This window comes from Hipposideros armiger, unplaced genomic scaffold (genome assembly GCF_001890085.2).
Source record: "Hipposideros armiger isolate ML-2016 unplaced genomic scaffold, ASM189008v1 scaffold_33, whole genome shotgun sequence".
Lineage (NCBI taxonomy): Eukaryota > Metazoa > Chordata > Mammalia > Chiroptera > Hipposideridae > Hipposideros > Hipposideros armiger.
This window is the reverse complement of record NW_017731383.1, coordinates 3,943,535-3,970,414: the sequence shown is the minus strand read 5'-3', so window position 1 is coordinate 3,970,414 and position 26,880 is coordinate 3,943,535. Positions and strand designations below refer to the sequence as shown.

General features: G+C 45.6%; 1 protein-coding gene across 4 annotated transcripts in view; it reads right to left on the bottom strand.

Annotated features, from left to right (window-relative positions):
• The window catches only part of CYTH3 (cytohesin 3), a 69,237-nt gene that overhangs the window by 10,071 nt on the left and 32,286 nt on the right, over positions 1–26,880 (bottom strand). For 2 of the 4 annotated variants that reach the window (XM_019637448.1, XM_019637449.1), the window contains exons 2-6: positions 10,409–10,491; positions 8,675–8,739; positions 8,214–8,280; positions 1,729–1,847; positions 1,225–1,305 (exon numbers count right to left, since the gene is read on the bottom strand). In XM_019637448.1, the coding sequence (XP_019492993.1) occupies positions 1,225–1,305; positions 1,729–1,847; positions 8,214–8,280; positions 8,675–8,739; positions 10,409–10,491 (415 nt within the window). Of the gene's footprint in view, positions 1–1,224; positions 1,306–1,728; positions 1,848–8,213; positions 8,281–8,674; positions 8,740–10,408; positions 10,492–10,753; positions 10,833–18,871; positions 18,981–26,880 lie in introns of those variants that run through there. The other 2 variants (XM_019637446.1, XM_019637447.1) reach the window with 2 other exon arrangements.

Genomic DNA, 26,880 nt, shown 5'->3' with positions numbered 1-26,880 from the left:
TCATATGCCGGCCCAGCAGGGACGCCAGGAAACAGGAGCGACTGTGCAGGCGAGGTGAAGTCCCCTCCACTGCGTCTCGGCCCTGACCTGGGCAGTGCGAGGCTGAGCGCCACAGCCCTACCACTGAGCTAGGGAGCAAGGCACAAGAACGACAGGGAGCTGGGGGCAGGCAGAGCCAAACACCCGCTGAGCAACGCAGCCGCAGGCAGCTCCCTGGCCAGATGCTGTCACCTGCAGGACTCAGCCAAGAGCCCTGTGGCTCCGGGCCAGAGAGACTGACCGGCCAAAAGGCCGGGCCATGGAATCCTGGCCGCCATGACCACGTGTGGAGTCACCCCCAGACTCCCAGTTTTCAAAAACTGACTCTGAAACCCCCTGATTCCCAGCTGCGGGACTCCTAGTGGGCAGCTATTCTTCAGCCCAGGCGAGCTGCTGAGGACCAGGCCACAGCGGTCAGACAGCAACGCAGCCACACCCGTCTGCAGCTGAGGGATGGCCAGGCCACGAGCAAAGCAGGCCGGGGCTTGCTCACAGCAGGGACCCTGCAGCCTTTTGGTGACAGGCTCAGGGCTAAAGGCTCCTCCCCTCAAGGAGCCAGAACAGACGGAGGGCGGGTGCAGCCCAGGCTGGGGGCACAGCCTTCAGTGCCTTGGCCAGAAATCAAGGGAGGAAGGTGGACCTCTCCATGGTACAGAAGGGGGCTTAAGTGGACGGTGCGGCCCCTGCACTCCAGCCCCCAGGTGGAGTAACTCAGGGGGTTGGAGAGCTGTCCAACCCAATGACATCAGTGCTGTCTGGCTTTACCCGGACAAGACTGGGACTGGGGTGGCCTCCAATGGCAGGAAGTCCATACCCTTCCTGGCACACGGTGGGCATCCACACAGTTAGTGCTTGAGGCCAAATGTGGCAGGAGGTAGGCCTGTGCCTGGATGGCACTGACAGCAGGCCACAAACGTGGGAGGAAAGCCCGCACGCAGCTGCCCCACCTCATTTACAATGAAAGCCAGCAAAGGAAGCGGGAGCGGAACACAGAGCCAGCCGCCCCAATGAGGCCAGCACGAGCCTCCAGCACGAGCCGTGCCCCGCATCTCGGGCTCCGGGCACCGGCGGCACTGCAGAGACCACCTGAAATGGGGGACGCCAGCGTCTGCAGACGTGGGCAGCGCTCCCTGAGTTTCCTCCTGCCTCCCCTTCCTCTCTAACGGCACGTGACGAAACGCTCACCTTAAGGCTTGTACGAGGTTGAGATCGGCAAACTCGTGGAGTTCGACAAAAGCTTGAAGAACTTTAATGTTAAATTCATCCCTAGAAAGAAACGGAGGGTGTTTGACAGACCATGTAGACGACTGCAGTCATTTTAAGACACATTTCCTAGAGCCAATTTTTGTGGTTTTTAGTTTCGTGTGACTGAAAGCTAAGATATTCTCCCAGTACATCTGTTTGCAGGTTAGTGCAAAGGAGACTCCATAGGGTACCGACTTGATTTCACATTGGTGAGTCAGGCTGAGTCCGTCCTAAGACCCCAACCACCAGCCGCCATGGCTGCTGCCTGAGCACCCAGGTGCTGGGCTGTGTGGCACTGTCCCGTGGCTCCTGCGTATTCTCTCTCCATCTTCAAACTACCCGTGAGGCCGGTGCTGTCATGGCTGCCACCTGACGGGGCACTTCCAAGCTCAGAGGTGAAGCACCCTGAAATGGAGGGCGGGACGCTCACTCTCCGTAACCTACCTCTCCCCCAGATAGTCTCCGATTACAGTCTTGTTCAGGCCTTCTCCTTTGTACAGGAACTGGGCCACGTCTTCCGGGGAGCTCTGCAGCAGGTCGTTTTCTATGAGAAACTGAATTCCCTGAAGATGAACATGAGAAAGGAAATGAGCATAGGAGAGCCATCCAGCCTCATTCTTCAGAAACAAATACACTGAGTGTAGTGACGCTGTGGATTGGAAGCAGTGCGAACAATGCAACAGAGCAACCTGAGTCTCACATCGCCGCGCCGCACGGACCCATCAAAAGAAAGCACAATCATGCCTCTTGGTCTCTCCTGGCCATTGAACAGGCCGAAAGACACACAGATCACTGAACTAACCGTTTTCAGTGTTCATTAGCGACCATGCAGGCAGTGGTGACAATAACACCGAATTGCCCTAGCTCAAGACACTGAGCTGTTGGATCTGAGAAGAATGCGTCGTCCGAGGGTGGCCAACCCAGTACCAGTTGCCAAGCCCCTTGTCCCGTTGCCTTCCTTCACTACACGATCACTTTCCCAGCCTCCCCTGCAACTAGAAATGACCTTGTGACACAGTTCTGGCAAAAGAAACACAGGTCTGTGAGGAGGACCCGAGAAGGCTGCTGGTTTCCTGATAAAGGGGACCCATGAGCAAACACTGCACCCTCCTCCTTCCTGCCCTGAATGCAGAAGTGATGCTCAGAGCCCTAATGGCTACCGGCTATGGGGAAAGGCTCTCAACACCTGCAGCCACCTCTGCTGGGCGAGATGACAGCCTCCTCATGTGTGCTATCCTCATGGGGTTTGCTGTTACCTGTGGCTGAACATGTCACCTGACTGCAATGCGACTGAGCTTAAGGCTGTCAGAATCCAGGCCACGTGAAGGACCCACAGAGCACAGCCGATGGGGCTCTGAATGAAGCTGCAGGGGCGGTCCTGGCCGGGACGAGCTGTGCGGTCTCATGAGAACTCCTAATAATAGCAGAAATTTACCCAACACAGCTACTGAGCTGGTTTCAAAATACACATTGGCAAAGCTTGGAAGGGAGTCGGGAGTTCTGTCCTCCATTTGTCCGCGGCTGTCTCTACAAGTTCAGAGGTGACTGTCCAGCGGGAACTCTCGGTGCAACCAGAGCTCCTTCCCTGCCACGGACCAGCTGAAGAGTCTTCCTACTATTTTTTTTTTTTTAGCTGAGCCATCCTGCCACCTGTTGGCAGCTCAGCGGCAACTCAGCTCGGGCCGGGCATTGAACCGCTGTTGCTCAGAGCTCAAACTCTTGAGCGAGCTCTTAACCAACTGAGCCACTCGGCTGGCCCCCTATTCATTTTCAAAATGCTTAAGTGAACATAGGACCCTCATTTAGAATTTCTAGAAACTGGGCACAACCCAACAGTCAGTCAGTAAGAGAGCAGATAAATACACCTTGGTATATTCATATGATGGCAGACTGTACAGCAAAGGAATAAACACTCAATAACATGTATGAATAACATGTATGACAGATGTGACACAGGGTAAAAGGACTCAGAGTATATTTTCATTCCATTAGTGTAAAGTTTCAGAAAAGGAAACACTAGCCCATCGTGATGGGGTAGGCTCAGTCCCTAGGAGGAGATGCCACAAGAGCGCCCTATGCACTCCACACGCGCGTCTTGTTCTGGGCGGTGGCTGTGCGTCCTTGGCATGGCCATGGCTTTGGGAGGGTCTTGCATCCGTCCAGCCCTGCTCCCTTTCCATCCCTCTAGCTGTCTACAGGCTCATTAACAAGAAAGCCCTGTGGTCACAGGGCCCTGGCCACAGCATCAGTGTGCACCCCGAGAACTGGACAGGCTGGGGGGGATGAGGCTTTCATGAGTTCTTCTGAATGTTCGTGACCTGCTCTAAAATTCAACACCCCCCAAACACCAGTAAGCACCCTGGAGAGTCTATGAACAACCTCCGAGGGTCTGAGAAGAGAAAACATGCTCCGAGCAAGGTAATCTCTTCTGCACTTAAAGGTTACATATGGAAGGTAGAAGAGTCTCCAAGTGAAGCTGCAGCTCCTTTTACGAGAGACTGAGTGAGGCCCTGGTCGTGGAAAACACGGGGCCACTGGGGTGAGCCCAGGCCAGGGACCAGCAGAGAAGATGGAGCCGAAAGCCAGAGGCAAAGAGAACAGCTTTGAAGGAGAAAGGGACTGTGCCTGCGACCATGCAGGCAGTGGTGACAATAACACCGAATTGCCCTAGCTCAGGACACTGAGCTGTTGGGTCTGAGAAGAATGCGTCATCCGAGGGTGGCCAACCCAGTACCAGTTGCCAAGCCCCTTGTCCCCTTGCCTTCCTTCACTACACGGACCCAGAAGCAGGCCTGCTCTAAATCCAGTAGCACGTGTCCTTGTACGAGACAGGAGAGGAGATGCCACAGTCCCCATGACAGGAATGCCAGAAACTGCACTGATGCATCCACAAGTCAAGGAATGCCAGGGCTGTTGGCAGCCACCAGCAGCTGGGAGGCAGGCCCGGAGCAGACTGCTCCTCTGAGCCTCCACAGGAGCCAGCCCTGCCCACACCTTGATCTTGGACTTCTGGCCTCCAGAACAGTGAGCGACTAAACTTCTGTTGTGTTAAGCTGCCAAGTTTGTGGTAATTTGTTAAGGCAGCTGTAGGAAATGAATATAGTAGGTAAACACTAATAATTTAGAAATCCCATTTTATTGCTAGTTTTAGTGGTTATTCTTACAATTTTAACAAATTTTAAACTTACCTTTATCTATCAACATCTAGAAAACTTTAGGACTTTTACTTCCCTCCTTCCTTTCCCCCTGGCTACTTACATGTTCAGATAACCTAGGACTTTAATTTTAAAAATATTCCTTCAACAATCACTCTTTCAGATGTAACCATCAGTTCTGCTGGCTTCTTTGCTTGTCTTTCTCGTTTTGTCCGGCATCTCGCCTTGGATTCATTTCTGGTTTAGAGGTGGACCGTTTCCATCACTGAACTTCTGCAGATCACACAGCAGGTCTCAGTGGGGAGCGTCCATCACTTGTCCGCAGACCTGGAAAGCCTTCTATGGTTCTACTAGGCCTGTTTCCTCCAGTGCTAGTTCTGTTTGTCCAGTTTCAAGTCTTTCATGGTGCCAGTTTCCTTGTACATTTGGTGATTGCTGGTTGGGTGTGCATCTTTGTCGTTAAGATTCTCTGGTCGCCCAACTGAATGCCGTCTGTTTCTGGTGTTTATGGCAGCTGCCTTCAGGGACCTGGCAGAGGAGGTCACACAGCCAGGTGGGTGCTCAGTAGCTGATCTCTGGGAGTGGGGCCCTCCGCCTCGTCCGCCTCCTCCTCCTTTTCCTCCTTGTGATGCCAGCTGCCCAGGGCACAGCCTATTTTCATGGGCTAAGTGCCCCCTTTCTTCTCTCACTTTGGGCCACACACTACCGCTCAGTGCCAGCTCGGCAAAGGATGGACAGGCTGGATATCGCTCCTTCGGGCCCTGCCCGCACCTGCTGCCCCTTGAGCATGTCAAGCCCTGAAACTGCTGTCCCTTCCTGCAGGCTCTTCCTTGTATGTGCTTCGGGCTCTCACTTATTGTGTTCTTTGGGGATTCCTCAATTTCTCCTCCACTGAAAGGACTCCTGCTTGTTATAGATTTATCTATTATATTTTTAAAGGCACTTCTAGGAAATTGGGAATACAAGGGAGAGGCTGTAGAGCAGCGGTTCTCAACCTTCCTCATGCCGCGACCCCTTAATACAGTTCCTCATGTTGTGGTGACCCCCAACCATAAAATTATTTTCGTTGCTACTCTAAAACTGTAATTTTGCTACTGTTATGAATCGTAATGTAAATATCTTTTTGTTTTCCAATGGTCTTAGGCGACCCCTGTGAAAGGGTCGTTCGACCCCCAAAGGGGTCGCGACCCACAGGTTGAGAACCGCTGCTGTAGAGTATTTTCAGCTTCCCTGATCTAGCAATCTTCTGTTTTCACTTATAAGCTCAAGTGCTACTTCTGGGTATCTAATAATCACCTGAACAAACCAAAGGTCCTTGCTCCAAATGTTACCACTCTGTGACTTAAATAATATCCTTCCAGCCTGAAACAATGTATTTACGCTGACAATAAATAACAGTGTTTCACAATGTCATGTGGTTTAATAGGAGTATGGGATTGGGTTGGGGGGGGTAGATGTAATTTTGAATTATCTGAAGCATGTGAGATCATCGGTGCTGTTATGGATTGAATGTCTGCATCCCCTGAAAACCCGTGAGTTGCAGCCCTAGCCCCAGGGTGAGGTTTTAGGAGGTGGGGCCTTTGGGAGGTGATCTGGGTTGGATGAGGTCACAAGGGGAGGGCCCTGGTCTGACGGGATTAGTGTCCACATAGGAAGAGACACCAGAAGGCTTGCTCTCCTGCCATGACACAGCATGAAGACGGCCGTCTGCAAGCCGGAAAGAGGGTCCTCTCCAGAGCCCAGCCAGGCTGGCACCCTCATCTTAGACTTCCCACCTCCAGAACTGTGAGAAAATGAATTTCTGATGGTTAAGCCCCACAGTCTGTGGTGTTTTGTTATGGCTGCCCAAGCTGACTAAAACAAGTGCTATTATTACCCAGTCCTCAAAACCAGATAATTTTGATAATTTTTCCCACTAAAAGCAAACATGCAGACTAAATGTGCCATCTGCTTATATCAAGCAACATAATTGTAAGTCATCAAATGGCACTAATGACTAATATTTTTTAAAAATCTTCTAGGTGAAGAGTGTAAAGCAAAGGCTGTAGAGCAGTTTGTTGCAGCCCAGGACAGCAGACGCAACGCCCACTTCCTGCCATGTGGTCAGCAGGCCACAAGGCTGACTAGTGGTCCTGGATGTCCAGGCTGGATCGGGGCCACCTACACACCAGCCAAGTCCACAGGAGCTCAGGCAGTGCAGCATTACAGGCAAGAGCCTGAGTCGGGTTCCTCGTCAGGACCCTGGGCAAGCTCTGTGACTGTTCCTTGCCTCACTTTCCCCAACTGTGAAACAGGAAACAAAGTGGAACCTACCTCACACGGTTGTTGTAGGGACGACTAAAGTATACTAATTACAGTGCTTCCTTAGCACAGCTCCAGACACAAGGCAAGTGCTCAATAAACGTCAGCCCCTAATCCTGGAAATCGGACACACAGAATCTTTAAATGAACAAGACAGGCAAGAACCTGACAGAGAGGACTGGGTGCAGACTGGCCGCACAACGTACACAGGTAGGGACATTTGAGTGTTTCATGAGCGAGCTGTGACTTTACCCGTGAACTTCCCGCTGTGCTCTCCAGTGCTGCACTTTAACATACGGTTCAGTTTTAAAAATATCCCCTTGTTAAATGATTTCTCTCCTGAGCTGCCCCCACTGCTTAGTAAATCTGCTGATAGGTAAGCTCTGTAAACTCAGTTTCTAAAGAAAATAAGACCCTGTTACTGACCCCAAATATCAAATCATTATCAAGTTCACAATTACTCCCACTGACGACGGGAGCTGATTTATGCCCCAGAAGCAGAGACCTGGGAGCAGCAGGAACCCTTTCAGCAGGGCCAGAGCACACCAGCTAAACAGAGACCCTCCTGCAGCTGCAGCCGTGCTGCAGACCATGAACAGGGAAAATGGCACATGTTTCTTTAAATAACATTTGCAACTGTGCTCATGCCTATTCATGTATGTTTACAGATCAGACCTCGCACAGAGTAATTCCTATAATCAACAAACATTTATTGAATGAACAAATAATTAGCACAGAGACTCAATGCCAAAAACAAAAGAACAAGAAAGATGTTTAAAAAAGTGAAAACCAGTTAAAGAACAATGGGGACTGAAGTAAACCAGCTTCATGGTCAGAAGTCACCAGGGAGGGGCCCCGCTCTTCCTCCCCAAAACCAAAACAATCTCACAACTGAGCTGCGCATTCCAGAAGGCTTTATAGGGTCTGCTAAGCCCTTTAGCTCAAAAACAAGCAGCTACATGTTGCAGGTTTCACTATTTTGGGGTGTTTTCCTAGAAAATCCCACTTAAGACCAAGGCTTAAATTTGGACAGTTCCTTGGTCTTCCACACAGACATCTTTTTAAAGTGAATGAATAACGAACATCCTCTTACTTGAGCCATCTGACCCACCCAGACCACGAAGCGCAAACTCTGCCCAGCTGGACCCCACGAACCACGAGTCTCCTGCCCTGGGTTCTGCCTCAGGCAGGAAACAGAGGGTGTGGCCTGGCTTTACCAAGGGACCCGCTCCCAGGAGACCCATCCTCACTCAGAACTTCAGACATCAAGACCTTTTGGTCCAGGGACCAGTTCAACAGATGCTTTGTTTCACCCCACTCTCTAGCAGCCCTTTTTCTGATAAAACTTTAAAACTTTAACACCAACTCTCCAGATTTTTATGAGGTATATGACCGACCACCTTTGTCCAAAAGGCAGAGAGCCATGAACACCAATCAATCTCTCACAGGTCAGACAACTGAAAATGCTCTTACCTTTTTGGGATCCATGTTGAATTTCTTCCTTCCCATAGCGATTTGCTTGTTCCTCTGAGTGGTTTTGCTATGCATTAGAAATAAGAAACTGTTACCAGGCGTTTGCACAAAGCGCAGTGAGCGGCCGACCACGGTCCTTCGGCCACCGCCCCTCAGGACAACTCCTGAGGGGAAGGCTCCCAGGGCCCTTCCCACCCTTGCTTGTGGCTTCTTTATATTTGACAACTTCTTCAGAAAAAGCTAATGACAAGAAGCAGCGATTTAAGAAAAGCACAGTTGCCTGTTGTACAGAAAGGTTACTTCTGTGTAGGTTAATTCTGAAGTGCCTGTACTGCTTCCTGAACTATGAGAGGAAGTAGAGAAAGTGGGGAGAAGCACCCCGACTCCTCCGCGAAGGGCAGGAGGGGGTGGAGAGGAGAGGGAGCAGCCCCACAAGGGCCGCTGTGGCCGTGTTTTCTTACCTCTCCTCTACAGAAGTCAGGTTGTCAATCTCTGTCATCACTTCAGCAATTTCATATTTCAGTCTCTGTCAGAAAAAGAGAGGATTTAGGGGTTGGGAAGGGGGTCTTTCCATCCTCCTCTTAGACTCAGAGAAATGTTAGCCTTTGGAGCCGCTTCCCTGAGGGCTCATCTAGACCCCATCACAGGTGTGGGAATACTAATACTTGTTATTGATACAGAGAGAGTCTCCTAATCAGAGCCACCCCAAGGCAGGAGAAGAAAAATTATTTGTCTGCATCTCATCAGGAGACCAGAGTGTTCCACCAGGCATATTCTAGAGTATTTGTGTGTCAAATCAGTAAAGGATATCACAGGTGTACAAAGACTGAAGCAGCAAGAGGAGAGCAATGAGTCCTTAGCTCACTTCCTGCAGCTAGGAGACATCACCCCCTCGTGCCCACCTGCCTTCTTCATGGCGGGAGATGTTCTTGGGCCAACCAGGACAAACGGTGAAGCTTAAACACATTTAGATCAGGTCCCCTAACCACCAGTCTCAAGATGATTTCCATCACTTTGCATGAGACCAAGTACCATGGACAGAGCCCAGGCGGTGACAACAGAACCTGCCCATGGCCCTCGGACACTCCAAGAACGCCAGAAGGGACAGAGTCCCGTCCCTCCACGTGGCTCCACCACTTCCTGGCTAAGAGACCTTTTGCAACCCTCTTAACTTCTGTGGGCCTCAGCATTCTCAACCCAAAAATCAGGTTGTGAGAGCTCCACAAGACTCCACAGGCACTGCTATCACTAATGTCCGCGCCAGTCCATTAACCCTCAAATACATTCTGAGTCTTCAACCAGAGAACCTACTCTGGGTTATCTGATTTTTCCAAGCACGAAGGGTAACCTTAGAAGAAAAAGTTCCACGAATTATCTTTCAAATACAAAGAAATTTTTATCAGGAACCCTTTTATTTTGTGTGCCAAGAAACTTCAGACTTAAACTGCGAGCTCCTAGAAAGGAGTTATTGTCTGGACAAGGCTTGCACAGCCAGCAGCCAGTGAGGCCACATTTACTTTGGCATGACAATGATTAGGAAGTTTCTCAAAGAAGAGCCACGTCTGACTGATTTCCCAAGGAAGCCCCAAAGGGAAGTGCTGGCCTTCTGAATAATTTCTGCAACAATTACAGACACTCCGACTCCGAGACTGGTGTTGCTTCTTTGCTTCTCCTCTGGGACCCCCGCCACCCTGTCCTCTGAGCACATGGATGTGTTAAGTGCAGTGTTTATCTGCCTGCATTTTATTTGTCATGCTACTTTCACCAGCCGGCCGGCAGGTGCGTGGTGAGCAGCTAAAGCTCCATACATGTTATTCACTTACTTAGAAGATACTGGAGTGCCCAAAATGTGACAATGTTCCCGGTGCTCAGGAGATTGGTAAATAAAACCAGGTCTCACTACACAATTATAGGAAGCAATACATCCACAGATTGCTGCTGCTGCGTAAAAACGCCCTTTGTGACTCTGGAGTCACGAGTCACTTGCTGCTGACTCCAGGCCCATGGGCCTTGATTTCCACCCCCGAGTCTGCACGGCCTGGTGAGCCTGGTCTCTGCTTTACCAACCTGGATAACTCTCTCACTCCATCTCTTTGCGTGGTTCAGGTATACAGATACTAGATGCCCGTTTTTTACATTGTCATGAAGCTACTGACACTGTTTTACCTAAAAGTGAAAACTAAAAATTTTCTTACCTCAATGTCATCAATAAGTTCCTTTTTTCTTCGACGAATGTCCAAAAGTTCTTCTCTCTCTTCCAAGGAGAGGTCTTCAGGCACTGAAATAAAAAAAGAAACAGATTAAGCAAACAACTATCACTCTGGAGAAAAGCTTGGCAACATCTAGTAAGGTTATAGATGGGCATGTGAGCAAGCCAGCAATTCTGTCCGTAACATTTATTATCCCAAAGGAACCCTGTAAGTAAGCTATTCATAGCAGAAAAACAAGCTAAGTTCCACTAGTAAGAAAATGAATAAACTGTGGTATATTTATAAAACAGAACCCCATACAATAAAAAAATAAATATAAAAAGGCTGAACTCAGTCTATCAACACAGATGAGCCTCAAAAACGGAGCCAATACGAGCAGGCTGAAGGCTGACATGGTGTGTGACACGTGTCACAGAGGGCGGAAATCGAGCCCGTCAATCAGCACGTGTTTTGGGGATGTGCATGTAAGTACAGCAGAGCATAAATGAATGCACAAGAAGGCTGGGGGGAACACAGTCCAGAAGGACATCAGGGAGTTTCGCTACACTGGGCGTAGAGTGGCCAGGACATGGGTGTTTGCTGGATTTTTTTTTTATTGACACAGAGTTGTTCATTATATGCTCTTATTAATGATTAACCTCTGCAGTATTTTCCATTCCTACTATGTCTATATTCTCTCTTTTCTTTGATTATAGTCATGTGCTGCTTAACAATGGGGACACGTTCTGAGAAATGTGTCATTAGGTGATTAGATCCCTGTGTGAACATCATAGCGTGCACTTACACACCCACATGGTCCAGCCTCCTGCACACCTCAGCTGTGTGCTACAGCCTATTACTTCCATGCTACATGCTTGGACAGCCTGTTGCTGTACAAAACATGAGATTAAATCAAAAGAAAATGATGCGATCAAGAGAGGCGATAAACACGAGACGTGTGAGGCGGCTGCCAGCATACCAAGGCATCCTGTTTTACAGCAAACTTTTTTTTAATAAGTAGAAAGAATACTCTAAAATCATGATAAGCAGCAAAGTACAGTCACAAACCACTACCTGGTCGTTGTTATCATCATCAAGTGCATCCTGTACAGGACGCTTTGTGCTCCTTTTATACAACGGGAAGGGCGGCAGGTTTGTTTACACCAGCGAAACCACAAACACGTGAGTACTGTGTTGTGCTACGATGTCACAATAGCTACAACGTCACTAGGTGACAAGAACCTTTCAGCTCCACTATCATCTGGTGGGACCATCGCTATGCACGTGGCCTGTCGCTGCCCAAAACGTTGTTATGCAGCTTGTGACTGTAATTGTGCTAGAACTGCTTAATTTCATTAAGCTTTTCAGAGAAATAGCTTTTGATTTTAATAGTTTTTTAGTGTGTGTTTAATTTCTATTTCATTAATTTGTTTAAAGAAACAAAAGATTGAGAATCTGTATAAACAGCAAGAAAACATCTAGAGCTTCTACAAACAAATCAGGATGACACAGGGGTAGATAAACTGACTGATGAACCAGAATACAGTAGCCAGAAAAATACCCGCCAACCGAGAGAAACTTGATTTACAACAGAGCTGACACCAAGCTCAAAAAGACAGGCTGGACTCTTCAATATGTGTGTGCTATATCAGGTATCTATATGTAAAAAATGAAATTGAATCCCTCTTTATCATCATACATATTTTCAATCAATTCCAAGTAGAATAAAGGCTTCATTGTGAAAGGCAACATCACACAATTTTTTTAAGAAAATAGAGGAAAATGTATTTATAATTTCAGAATAGGAAAGTATTTCTTAAATAAAAAATATAAATCACAAAGGAAAATATTAATGAAATCAATATTAAAATGAAGAACCTTTGTTTACCAAAAGCTCCACACCACAGTGCAGAGCAAGCCAGAAATTGTCCAAGGATTGGCATCCAGCATATACAACTCCTACAAATAAGGAAGAAAAATAGAAACCAATGCTTAGAAAATGGGCAAAAGACTTAAGTAGGCACAAGATTGAAAAACTCCGTAATATGAATGAGCACATGAAAAGATATCAATTCTCTTAATCAGGAAAATGCAAATTAAAGTCTCAGTAAGAGAGGCCTACTAAAACTACAGTAGGGCAATTTCTTAAAACTCAAAAACCCACGAGGACAAAAATGATGGGAAAAGAGAGAATAACAACACATTTTAGAAGCCGGAAGACAGATGGGACTTAAGTCAGCAGTAACTGACTTAATCAGGAGGGAAGAACACTGCAGTGAGACAGACTGAGGGGTAACCTGACACCCACAGTCCTCCAGAGGCTTAGGGACTGCTGTGCCAGGTAAGTCTGGAGGAAGGTGCGGGGACCTACTAGAGGCCTGGATGGAGGCTGTGCGAAAGCTATCGGATCCCTCCTCCTCCTCTCTGCTTCCACAGAAGACTGGCTATCTCTAGCGAGTAGAACAGAGGGACCAGGAGACACCCAGCATATGTGAGGGAGAGGGCACCACACCAAAGTCAAGGGGTGCAATCAATACTGACCCCCCCAAGTCTCTTCCCCATGGGGCTCCCAGACTGCTGGCAACCGGCACTCTGCCCCGCCTGCACCACCCTGGACAAGAGGCTGGGCAAGTCTTCTCTGCAGAACCAGCCAACTTTAGATCTAAAGATACTGATATCAGAGGAAGGTTCCACCAAGGCAGCGAGGTGGTTCCACCAACAACCAATGTAAGATCCCATGAAGTGTAAGATGCATCCTCCATTTCAGAGATGTTAAAATGCAGAAAAATTTGCAAATCAGAATCAATGAAAAATGGGAAATTATCATACATATTGACATTAAAATATAAACAAATGGAATCTCAAAGTTAAGTAGTTTCTGATATTCAAATTATATTAACAATCTAATTGACTAACAGATTCCAATCTATCTAAAAGCTGCAACTTGGTTTACTGTTATAAATATCTAATGATTCCCTTACAAACGCCTCTCCCCACGCCCCTCCTCCGGTCCCAAGTTAACCAGCAGTTGTACACCCTCTCCTAGGAGAAGAGAATATTCCACAGGTATGAATTGTGGCCAGAAACCCTCACTATGTTGAATGTGATAATTTATCAAATTACCCACTGCGTAGCAATTTGATCACAGTTGAGAAAACAGAATTCAACCAATCACATGTAGATAGGTGACTCACAACTGCATAGTTGTGGCTACCTAGTCCTAATGGAAACCGATATCACTTACTCTCAATTTTACCTGGTATTTTCTAGAGTTCTGGTCAGTTCAGGAACAGGCCAATTCCACAGGACACTAAGAACGCTGGCAAGGCGTGGGCTTGGTCCCCGGTCCCATTAATTCTAAATGGGAGCCCTGTGCAAGGGGTTGTGGTTTAACCCTAACAGAAATAATATCTCCCTGTGACGCTACAAAAACCAGTGATTGAAGCTCTTAAATTAGCATGAGTTCCCAGCTAAGGCCAAAGTAATATTACACAAGGAACAAAAAAGAAGGCCACAGGCCAGTGCAGCTGCGCCTCAGGGTCTCATCACACTCAAGAACTCTGCCCTCAGCGAGGTGATAGAAAGAAAGCAAGACGCTCTGAGGCCTCAGTTTCCCTGCAGGACAGGACGTGCTCCCATCCACCACTCCTCACCTCCTGCGAACCCAGTCTCTCAGTCTTGCCCTCCACCTCCATCACGCCCATCTTTACTTGCCCCAGATTCTCTGACCAGCATTCTTTGGATGAGATGAAATGCCATCTTTAGAAAACAAACAAAAACTCAGGAGTTGACCACCAGCTCGCCTGTCAGAGAGGAAAATGCTAAAAGAATGAACTTCAATCAAGAGAAAAGACCCAAGATGGGAGGGGTGAGATGCATAGTGAATGAAAAGCAGTTACAGAAGGAAACAAAGAAAAAGTGACTATATAAAATAATGTTTCATAGAATAAAAAAAATAGAATTAAAATAGCCAACAATAACATAAATGGAAGAGAAATCATTTGCTCTGAAGTTCTTAAGAGTTCTAAGGAAGAGGGTATATACAGGGTTAACTTTAGACTTGGCAAGTTAGAAACACATATTAAAACTTCTAGGCTAAGCAGGAATGGAATGGGAACAGTGTTCAAAATGCCCAAAGTGGGAAAGGGAAAGAAAAACTGGATTGAGAAAAATAATCAATGAAAAAAATGGCAAGAAAAGTGAAAAACCACTAGCTATGTTCATTATATCTTAATAAAGCAGAAATTTAAAATAGAAAAACTGTTAGAGACAGAATGCAAAATATGGGAGTAGGAAAAAAAATCCAAATATATTGATTTTCACTGTGGTAAACTGAGGAACAACTCTACAATACTCTGCAGTGCTTCTGATCAAGGAGTCTTCTTACACCGCTGAATCTAGACTGGCTTTGGGACTTTCTTGAACAAGAGAATGTGACAGAAGTGACATTGCACAGGGTCCAAAACCTCTGCTTCTTAGAACCTTAGATCACCGTGCTCTGGAGAAACCGGGACCAACAGCCTTCAGAATGAAATCTACTGTGGAAAGGAAGCCACATGCGGAGTACCCCAGACATCCTAGCTGGTGCAGTCACCTCCACGGAGGCCGGGGAAATGTGAGTGAGGTCACCAGGTGGAGCTCCACCCTCCTGAATGCATCCATGTGAGGACCCAGATGAGAGCAGTCCCACAACTGCCAGCCAACTCACAGTTGAGAGATACAACAATCCAGTGCTATTTCAAGCAAATTACTTTGGAATACTTTGTTACGCAGTCATAAATAACTGATACATTTACAATGAACATAAGCAGAAAAAGGACCAAGGTTTTAAAAAAATCCAACTGAATGCTCTTTACAAAAGGCACTTCAACCTAACGATCGAAGGTGAGAGGGTAGAGAGTGACATACCAGACAAACCTTACTGAAAGACAGTTGGTCCCGTTATGTTAATACAGGCAAAACAAATTAAGATAAAGTCACTAGATAATGACATATTATTCAACTAATCCCACAAGTCTGAATTTATATACATCCAGCAAAGTGGCCTCAAAATATATAAAGCAAAAATCAGCAGATATACACGTAAAAATGAATTTTTCCATCAAAGGCAAAAAAGGGGGAAAGCTATAGATTTGACTAATGCAATTAAACAGCTTGAACTAATGGACATGCATACTATGCTTCATCAATTTTAAGAAGAACGTTTAGAGCACCTCTGAAATCGATTGGGACATATATAGTTCACTGCCTCCATATCTGTGAACACGCTTATTGCCCAAGGCATGGCTGAACTGCTATTCCTCGAGGTTTCTGTCAAAAGCACAATTCAAGGACCAGCTGATGAAGCCATATGAGCCTGGTTATCGCTCACACCTTTCATGACACCTTCTGGTAAGACCAAGGCAGTCTCGGCAGAAGAATCCACAGAATTTGAAAAACCCCAGAAACAATAAAGCAGCTTTCTTTTAAGAAATGCTGCGTCACCCATGCCTTTGGTGGTAAGAGGACAACAGTGCAGAAAAACACAAATACCAACTGTGTAGAAAGAAGAATAACGCCGAAGAGTGGGCCTCTGATTGTGAAGAAGTTTCAGGAATACCTCAGCTAACTTATTTTGCTCATATTTTACTTTTTATATGTATGCACAAGAGTAAAGGTTATAAGAAATCATTGTTTAAATAAGTGCTTTCCATCAGCATAAATAAAAAATTCTAAGTGAGAAGACGTTAAGTCTGGTTTCACTGGCAGCTCTTTTTCCTTGGTGGAACATAACATAGTGATGCATCTTATAACTGATGGAGACAGATTCAATCAGGTCGCCGTACTCAACAGCTGTGCAGTACACACGCTTTCCCAGGCCAGGTAGGACGCTTATGCACATCTCTGCCTCGTGGGCCACTGAAAAGTCTCACTAACCCTCACAGGCCTGGTACAGTGGGTACAAGGAGCTGGCTCTGCGCAGCCTCTGCAGGTGCCTCCCTGAAAGGCAACAAACAGTTAGAAAGCTCTTTGACAGTTAGGCTTTATAGATGAATGAGGCTCCAGCAAGGGGTGCGCTGCACAAGGTTCCAAGTTGGAAGTGAGGCAGAGGTCCTGGTCCTGCCGCTTCAGAAAGGGCGAGCAAACGGATTCCCCCTCAGCCTCTGGAGGCAGCACAACCCAGTGAGACTGATGTTGGATTTCTGGCCGCCAGAGCTGTACAAGAATAAATGTTTTAAGTCACCAAGGTTGTGGTAATTTGTTAGAGCAGTTACAGGAAATAAATACAAATTTTGGTACCTGAAACTAGGTTATTGCTGTAATATAAAACATATTTTATATTTTATATGAAAATGTGAAATATAAAATATAAAAATGTGAAAATGACTTTTTTTTTTTAAAGATTTTTATTGGGTAATTGGGGGGATGGGAACAGTACTGGGGAATTAGGGGAAGGGGAACAGACAAGTTGCTGTCGTTTTGTTCTTCAATCTAGTTGTGGAGGACGCTGCTTCACTGGCCCAAGTTGGCACCATCATTGCGCTCTTCCCTGGCGAGGCAGATCAGTCGCCGGCTTCTGGACAGCCGCTCACTGCGGCTGCTGGCCGCTCACACTGGCTGCTGGCCGCTCACGCTGGCTGCTGGCTACACACGGTAGCCCATGGCAACCCACTGCCACAGGGGCTGCAGCCTACGCCGTCGCCAGCGACTCACGGCAGCCCAGGTCCAGGTTGAGCTGTTGTTCAGCATCTTAGCTGTGGAGGGCAGTGTCACTGGCCTTCATATGTGGGATCCGAACCGGGGCCCTCTGGCATCCCAAGCGAGTTCTTAACCATCGCGCCACTCGGCCGGCCCGAAAATGACTTTTGAATTGAATGATAGAAAAGACCTATTTAACCGAGGTGATTAAGTGCGCTGTCGGCAGGTGCAGCCTGATGTCTTCTTGCTACTTTAGGTGAGATGTAAGAGGAACGAGATAAATTGAGAGAATAACTGTTAAGCAAAAAGGAACCAGGGCTTGATGATTTAGGAAATTCTCAGCCTATCCAGATTGCAGAGGATAAATTAGGAGACATGTTGTCAGGGAAGTGTGCACTATAGAAAGAGCTGAGGGTGTGGCTGGCTAGTGTCTGGCTAACGCCTTGGAAGAAACAAAAAGAATGTTCGTTCTCACAGAAGGCTCTTGGAAGAGATTAAGCCAGTCACTCATGGATCCCTTCATCCATCTCAGCACAGCCAGGGACAGAGACGGGATCACCCAGGGTAGATGTATGGAGTGCCCCCTTGTCTAATGGAAAATAGTGTGGCAGCTTCTTACAAAACTAAACATACACTTATCGCATGACCCAGCAATGTCACTCCTGGACATTTATCCCAGAGAAATGTAAGTTTATGTCCACACAAAAACCAATACACAAATGTTCACAGACTTTACTTACAATATCCCAAAACTGGAAACTAAAGCGTCCCACAATAGGTGAAGGTACATCCATAACTTAGAATATTATTTAGCCATAAAAATCAGTAAACTATTGATTCACGCAACTTAGATGGATCATAAGGACATAATGCTGAGTGAAAAAAAAAGACCAATTGCAAAAGGTCACATACTGTATGATTCTAGTTATGTAACATTCTCAAAATGAAAAAAATCACAGAGATCGGAAACAGACTAGTTTCCTGGGGTTAAGGATGGTTGGGGAGTGAACAGCAGGTGTGACTAGAAAGGCGTAGCAGGAGGGAAATGGAGGTCTCCATGGGGACAGAGCGGTTCTGTATCTTAATTGCAGGAGTTGTTGATAAGATGACACGGGACCTACACGTTCACACTGTACCATGTCAATTTCCTGGTTCTGGTATTGCATTACCGTTACATGAGATGCAACCAATGAGAGGAAGCGGATGAGTGAGTGACACCTCTTTGTACTACTTATCTTTGCAACTTTCTGTGAATCTATAATTAGTTCAAAATTTGAAGTTTAAAAAATTTACATCACCTAAGGAAAAAACTCAGGTGTTGGGGCCGGCCGAGTGGCGCGATGGTTAAGAACTGGCTTGGGATGCCAGAGGGCCCCGGTTCGGATCCCACATATGAGGGCCAGTGACACTGCCCTCCACAGCTAAGATGCTGAACAACAGCTCAACCTGGAGCTGGGCTGCCGTGATTCGCCGGCGACAGCGGAGGCTGCAGCCCCTGTGGCAGTGGGTTGCCATGGGCTACCTACCGTATGTAGCCAGCAGCCGCTGTGAGCAGCCGTCCAGAAGCCGGCGACTGATCTGCCTCGCCCGGGAAGAGCGCAATGATGGTGCCAACTTGGGCCAGTGAAGCAACGTCCTCCACAACTAGACTGAAGAACAAAAGGACAGCAACTTGTCTGTTCCCCTTCCCCCAATTCCCCAGCACTGTGCCCATCCCCCCAATTCCCCCAATAAAAATCTTTAAAAAAAAACCCAAACAAAAAACAAAAAAAACTCAGGTGTTTTCTCTACCTGGGTGACTGAACAGAAGGAGCTGGTACACCCCCGATCTCCAGTGACACGGCTCCTGCGAGCTGAATGCAGTCCCTCCTGCCAGGGTGCTCATCACAACCGCTGACGGGACAGGGTCAGTCCAAGCGCCAGTGCAACACCAGCCAGACTTTCAAAGACAGGATGTCAAGGTCCATCTTCCCTGAGTGAACATTAGGGCTTACTTATTCTAAAAAGGTGACACCAATGGCAGCAGGAGGTTACATCTAACCATCGTCTCTGTGCCATACGAGGCACGCACCTGGCTTTCCTCATCCACATCCCTGTCACAGCAATGATGCCCACCAGCCTGGGGGACTCACTAACATTTGAACACCCAGGGAAGCAGCAGCCCAGGCAAATGTTACTATGAAGCGTTGACTCGAACTGAGCCAATTCATGATATGCTATTACAATTCATCATAATGAAGAAATGGTCTGCATGTTCAGGTGATGGTTCATTTTTACTTGACAGCATAACCAATTTGACAAAAGAACATTTTAAAAAGTAGTTCCACACAACACTCTGTTGGCCTGCTCATAACAGTAGTCAATGAATCAATTAATAAATTTAACATGAACTAAACACTTGTTGGCAACCTTTACTGATAGGCAAGTCATTTTCTCCATTATTTGAAGCAAGCAAAAGTGAATAGAATACTTTGCTTCTTCTCCACTTGAGTGGAGATCAGGTACTTACACACAAAATTCTCCAGATTGCAGGAACTGGTAATGTGCATAACTAAAGCTGTCGAATCATCAAAACCCATGAATGCCACTAACATTGTCTTTTCAATTTCCACACACAATTCTCACTGACTCACAACTCTACCCTATTCGCTCATTCTTTGAATTTTTCTATTGCACAAAAAGCAAAAATACATGCTCATGTAGATACAGCAAATGAGAGAAGAAAAAGCAACTACAACCCCACCACGGAGATAACCAGTTAACATTTCAGATTCGATCCTTCCAGAATATAGACATATACACACAGACAGAGACAGAGAGAGAGAAACAGAGTTTTTAAAAAACTTTTCAATGAGAGGATACTAGTGATACAGACCCTGATGGCGCAGGCAGCGTGGGGGCCAGGTAGCACTGGTGTGGCTTGGCCAATCTCTAGTGCCCCTCACTTTCATATAATTAGCACCTCGCTACATCACTTCTCCTGATCACACAAACTAGCACTTCATAAAATACCATTCTACCCTTTTTTAACTCTGTAAAGAGATGGTAATCAATAAAAACAAAATAAAAATACAGGACCAAGGAATGTTTTATATAGAAACCAAATTTCTTAGTTCATTATTTAACCTCAATCCTTCTTAGTTTATTTTAAATTGAAACTCACTCCCAAAGGGAAAAGACTACACTTGTTCAAGCAAAAATTAATCTAAATAGCAAGATCTAACAGAGAAAGAATGACTAGCTTTCACATATCCATTTAATTTCCAATGCCTAAATTTTTAACTGATTTTCAAGTCCTCCATACTTAGTTGACAAAACCCAAAGTGTGTTGCTGCTGTTTCACAGTATCGTGACTCCGGTTTTCAGAGAAGAGAAGAGAGCCGTCAATAGTGAGTCAGGTAAAGGCGGGCATCTTTCAGTACACAGAAGCCTACGCCCATGGTTTTATGTAATTCCTTTCCTCCTCCAAAAACCTCGCTCTGTAAGCCACACCCTCTTTTTCTCTTCCTGCCAGCTTCTTTCCGTCAGCCTATACATGTAAACACATTCAAATCTCTCCCATCCCATCCCAGTTGAACCCACATTCCTTAGAGCTATCACATAATCTTTTCTCTTCACATAAACTATTAGGAAGAGTAGTCTGCACTTGTACGCTGCTTCTTAAACAAAGACAGGGATGATCTAAATACTATGAATAAGCTCGAGTCGGTAAGTATATACCAAAATGTACTGAAGCTCTAGTAATAACAGTGTGGTACTGGCACAAAAATAGGTCAAAAAGATCAATGGAACTGAACATAGAGCCTAAAAACAGAATCATGTATAAAAAATATTTAAGATAATAGTCTCTTCAACAAATGGTACTGGGACAACTGGGTATTCACATGGAAAAGAATGAAGTTGAACCTGTCCCTACCTCAGACCATATAAAAAATTAACTCAAAATGGACCAATGAGCTAAATATAAGAGCTAAAACCATAAAATTCTTAGAAGAAAACACAAGGGTAAATCTTCATGACCCTGGGTTTGGCGATGCATTCTTAGATCTGACACCAAAAAGCACAAGCAACAGAAGAAAAAGTAAATTGGACTTCATCAAAATTAAAAACTTTTGTGCATCAAAGGACATTATCAAGAAAGTGAAAAGACAACCTACAGAATGGGAGAAAATATTTGTAAATCATATATCTGATAAGAGCCTAGTACCCAGAGTACATCAAGAACTCTTACAACTCAACCACAAACAGCCCAATTAAAAAATTGAAAGAACATGACTTTTATTGACATTTCTCTAAAGATATACAAATACCCAACAAGCACGTTGACAAGATGCTCACCATCATCAGTCATTAGGAAATGCAAATCCAAACCACAACGAGATTGCACTTCCCACCCACCAGGATGGACATAATCATTTTTTTAAAAGCATGTTAACAAAGGTCGGTGAGGATGTGAAGAAGCTGGAACCTTTGTACATTGCTTCGTACGTTGGTCGGGATGTAAAACAGTTCAGTCACTCTGGAACACATTTTAGCAGTTTCTCAAGAAGTTAAACATAGAATTACCATATGACCCAGTAATCCCGTGAGGTATATACCCAAAGAACTTAAAACAGGTATTTAAACAAATACTTGTACACGTATGTTCAAAGGAGCACTATTTACAACTGCCAAAAGGTGGAAACAACCCAAATGTCCATCAGCAGATGAGTGGATGAACAAGTTGTGGTATATACAAACAATGGAATATTATTCTAAACAAAAACAAAAACTACTAATATCTGCTAAAACACAGGTGACCCCTGAAAACATTATGCTAGGTGAACAGGGGCCAGGTGCAAAAGGCCACATGCTGTATGATTCCACTGATGTTAAATATCCAGAAATGGAAAATCCACAGAGACAGAAAGATTCGTGGTGGCTGGTTGATGCCCAAACTGGCTGCAAACAGGAATGAGGATCCTGTCGGGGTGATGAAAATGCTCTAACATTGACTAGGTGATGTTTGCACAATTCTGTAAATTCACTATAAGTCACTGAATTATGTGCTTTAAACGGGTAGATTTTATCATAGATAAATTGTACCTCAATAAAGCTGTCTGAAAAAATATGGGGTTTGGTTAGTCTTTTTGTGTTGGAATCCTAACATCAAGGATCCCGACCCGGCATTGTACGCCTGTTTTTCATTTTCACTTTCTGTGCATTCCAGCAGAAGTAGAAAAACTAGAACGTGCAGCGTACAATGACAGGCCTCCAAACAAATTCAAAACCAATGGCTAGCCTGTCATATATTGAATAGCATGCCTATTAATAAAGTCTGAATAATAAGATAAATCGAGACAGCACAATATTATTTATGCCACACTGTCAAACAAGATGTGTACGTTTCCACTTTCACATACCCAATGAACTGCTTACACCAACTGCTCTGGCTGCAAAGACCAAGCTCTGAGATGAATATTGTCAAAATAGGGCTTATATTATTAGCATGACACTCACAACACCTTAAAGTCTATGTCAAACATATTTTTAAAAGCAAACAGAAGATAATTTTGTCTGTAAACAAAGAACTGATGTGGGATGCTCATCACCAGGTGGCCCAGGACATGGGCCCCGTGGCACTAGTGTGAAAAAGCCCACCTCAGACAAACGGTGCACTGACAAAAGCCTCTGTGCTTGGCTCCTGCTTTAAGCTGGATGGCTGGGACCAGGTCCATCTAAAGGCCCAGAGTCCCGAGTCCCGAGTCCCTACCACACAGCCACACCTACAAACAACATTCCCCGGCATCCTCGCCCAGAAGGCAGAGCGCGCAGTTCCTCATTCCTAACCACAAGCCCTGTCTTCAGCAGACTGGATACAGCTGTACAACATCTGGCATTCCACTTTCCATTCACAAACATCTAAAAGGCACAAAGCTTGAGGAATTCCGTGTTAAGTGGGGGTGGGGAGGTGGGGGAGTGCTATTTTAGGGCAAAGCAGGCAAACGCAGTGGAATCCATGTGGTTTCTATCTCACAGTCCCGGAAGGAAGGTGAGGTCGGCAGTCTGGGCTGAAAATCCCAGCCGGAGAGTCTTCTAGCTACTCCATAGCTGAGGCCCTGTGAACCTTTTCGTTATCTCCTGAAATTTCAGCCCCAGTCGTCACGTTTTGTAATGCAATTCCAAGCTCTGATTCACAGCCAGATCTCAAAGTAAAGCAGCAGCACAGCATCTCAAAGGTCACAAGAGCTTGACTGTTCACATACATACAGCAGAACTTGGGCAAGAAAGGCTGGCATTTTAAAGTCCCCGAGGCTGGGTCAAGAGGGCAGAGCTGGCACATGGGTGTGCTCCTTCTCTCCTCTAAACCCAGGAAATGACAGGAGAGACTTTTTAAAAAAGAATAAATCACTACCAGCACAGAAATGCTGAAATCGCTACAAAAAAGAAAGCAGATAGGAACAGATGGAAGCCAAATCAAACTCAAGGAAAAACACAGTAACACTGTTGCAAAGCTAGAGTTTTAAAGAGTTCTAAGCCTCCCGTCAGTGGGTATGCTATGTGCAAATGATTTTAAAAAAAGAAAAAGTCAAGTAGTACAGAAAGGCTTATAATGAGAAACATATGACCCTCTCAATAGATGGAAAAATAGCATTTGATAAAATTCAACAGCCCTTCCTGATTAAAAAAAAAATGCAGCGAACTAAGAATAGATGATTTCTTAACCTAACTGAAGGATCAGTGGCAGGAACCTACCAAACATCAGAATTGAAAGCATTCCCACTAAAGATGGGACCAAAGTGAAGGTGCCACCATCACAACTGCTATTCAACACAAAAGGCTTGGCAGGTTTCCCGAGGATGGAAAAACTTGGGTGGGGGCTCTGGTTAGAAAACTAAAGGGAAGCATTTACATCAACTAAGTTTTCAATAATTAGCAAATTTGCATTTCTCCACCCAAATGGGCTGTCGAATTCTTTGTATGCCTCCAAGCCAACAAGAGCTCATAAACTTGAGTGAAATGTTACGATTCTTCAAGGAAAAAACTCCACTGTGACTGGGAATAAGAAACCTTACAAGACCTGAGCAGAACCACGATATAAAAGTCCTCATTTTTTGGAGAACACTTTAGGAGCCTCAGATCTCTGTATCAGTCTGTTTCTTTAATCATGAAAATGTGGTAGGTGGACTAGATTTCAACAACCAGATCACCGCCCAGGTTCATCCAGACTCAGATGCTCCTATTTAAAAACAATTTGTTAATAATGGACACGAGGGCCAGCCGAGTGGCGCAATGGTTAAGAACTGGCTTGGGATGCCAGAGGGCCCCAGTTCGGATCCCACATATGAGGGCCAGTGACACTACCCTCCACAGCTAACATGCTGAACAACAGCTCAAACTGGAGCTGGGCAGCTGTGAGGCGATGGTGGAGGCTGCAGCCCCTGTGGCAGTGGGTTGCCATGGGCTACCGTGTGTAGCCAGCAGCCAGTGTGAGCGGCCAGCAGCCGCAGTGAGCGGCCGTCCAGAAGCCGGCAACTGATCTGCCTCGCCCGGGAAGAGCGCAGTGATGGTGCCAACTTGGGCCAGTGAAGCAACATCCTCCACAACTAGATTGAAGAACAAAAAAAACAACAGCAACTTGTCTGTTCCCCTTCCCCAATTCCCCAGCGCTGTCCCCATACCCCCAATTCCCCAATAAAAATCTTTAAAAAAAAATAATAATAATAATGGACATGAACATGTGAAAACTTTCCCTTATTTACATGCTTAACTCTGCTCAGAAGAATGGTAAGAAGCCATTTTCCTGATTTTTGTTACTCCCTTTTGTTCTGTCAAACACAGAAGCTCATGGCCTTCTTTCCAGCGGCAAAGCGGCAGGGTAAGGAGAACAGGTCTCACAGCACATTTGTAAAGGAGGCAGCGTGTTCCTGCCTTAGCAGGGCGTTTCCATTTCTATACATGTTTGCTTAAAAGCTCATACTTTTCCATGTCCATGGGACAGAAGAACATACTTAACATACCCTCTGGCCAGGCTCTGTTCAAAACACTTAGCTCCGATAGGGAGTATTTTAGGGGGAGCAGAGGAGTTGGAAAGAAGTCTTTGTGAGAAAAGAATCAAGTTCTCCAGTTGCGTGGGAGGGTGGGATTCAGGGGTCAGGCCACACTGAAAGAGCCAGGCTGGTAGCAAAGAGACTCCCCCCAAATGACCTTAAAAATAAAAAATGAACAGTTTTAAAGCGAGTCGAGGCGGCAAAAGAACTTTTTATCTGCATCCAAACCATGCTCAACTTTAACATTTAGCTTCTGGAAATCCGTCCTCCCACTCTCCATGTCCACCACTGTCCACAGCCACAAAAGGATCCCCTCACACTGGAGAACACTGTAGTTTTCAGAATGTAAAGCCCGCCTCTTTTTATAGGAGATTCCCTCCTTCTACTCTGTCTTATCTTCTTTTCCTGTATTCCTGTGATGAGAAAAAGCACCTAATTTCGTTAGACCTTTCGATTGGTAACTGGTGAGTTACTGAGGACGCTGACAAGGAAACATAAGACACTGTGCAGTGCCATCAGAGACCCTTCATTCCAAAGGCTCTGAGCACACAAACAGGATACAGAGAGCCGCCGCACACAAGCGCACGTTCTCAGAGCACTCGCAGATGTTTAACAGCTGTCCAGCTACGGAACAGAGGAACAGAAGGTAAAACTTGAATTAGCCAAAAAAAGGGTAGCAGGAAATCCAAGGAAGAAATATGCAGTTATTAAAGGCAAGTTGGCCGAGGCGCCAGACTACCCTGACTGATTCAGATGTAAAAGTGGTTACATTTGAATTTTAAATATGTTCAAAAAAATGATAAAACACTTCTGCTTCTACAGTGTTGCCAAGGACCCATGGTTGTCTGTTCCTGGGTCCAGAGGTCCACTGCACCCTTATAAGCCTTGTACAAGGTATGCCTCTGTTTCTTCACCTGTACAATGGGCTTATAGCACCCATCATAAGGTGCTGTAAGTTGTGAGAATTACCAGAGATCGGTCTCAATGCAAAGTGCTTAGCATAAGCTCTGGCACACAGCAAACTGATAAAAGGTAACCATTGGTACCGCTGCTGTTATTGTATCAATTACTAGTAACATCCTTCACCTAGAAACTTACAAGACTTTCTCCTTCAAGTAAAGCCTCAGGCACCTAAACCTAAAAATACCTATTCCCATTCTACTAGGGGGAAAGGGGAACATTTTTTGGATCTATGGAGAGCATCAAATGACTAAAGCAAACCCCAAACAGACAGAACTTGTCAAAACTAAAAACTTAAAATCTCAATTTGCATTCTACTGTTGGACTCAAGGAAAGCTCTGTCTCAGAGGACAGAAATCATAATTTGAAGAACGTTCATCACTGCAATTAACATGGCAAAACCCCCACTGAACCCACGTGCTCACAAAAGGACACAGGATGCAGTCAAACGACAGAATACCAGCTGCCATTCAATGACACTGAGCATGTCTACAATGTAATTACATGAAAAAGTGAGCTAAGGAATCATAAGTATAGAGCTCCGCTCATGTTCTGAAAAATGCATATATTCACTCATAGAAAAGTCAAGTTATACAAACCAAAATGGTGATAACAGTAGAATTATAGGTGATTCTGATTCTCTTGTCATTTTCTGAAAATGTTTAGGAGCTTGTACTTTTATAACTAGAAAAAGACAATCACTAGCTCTTATCTGCATCTTGAAGTCAGAAATGACTCTGTGGCCGAGCAGATAACACGTGGCACACTATGGTCCCACAGAGCAGGTAACACGTGGCACACCGCAGTCCC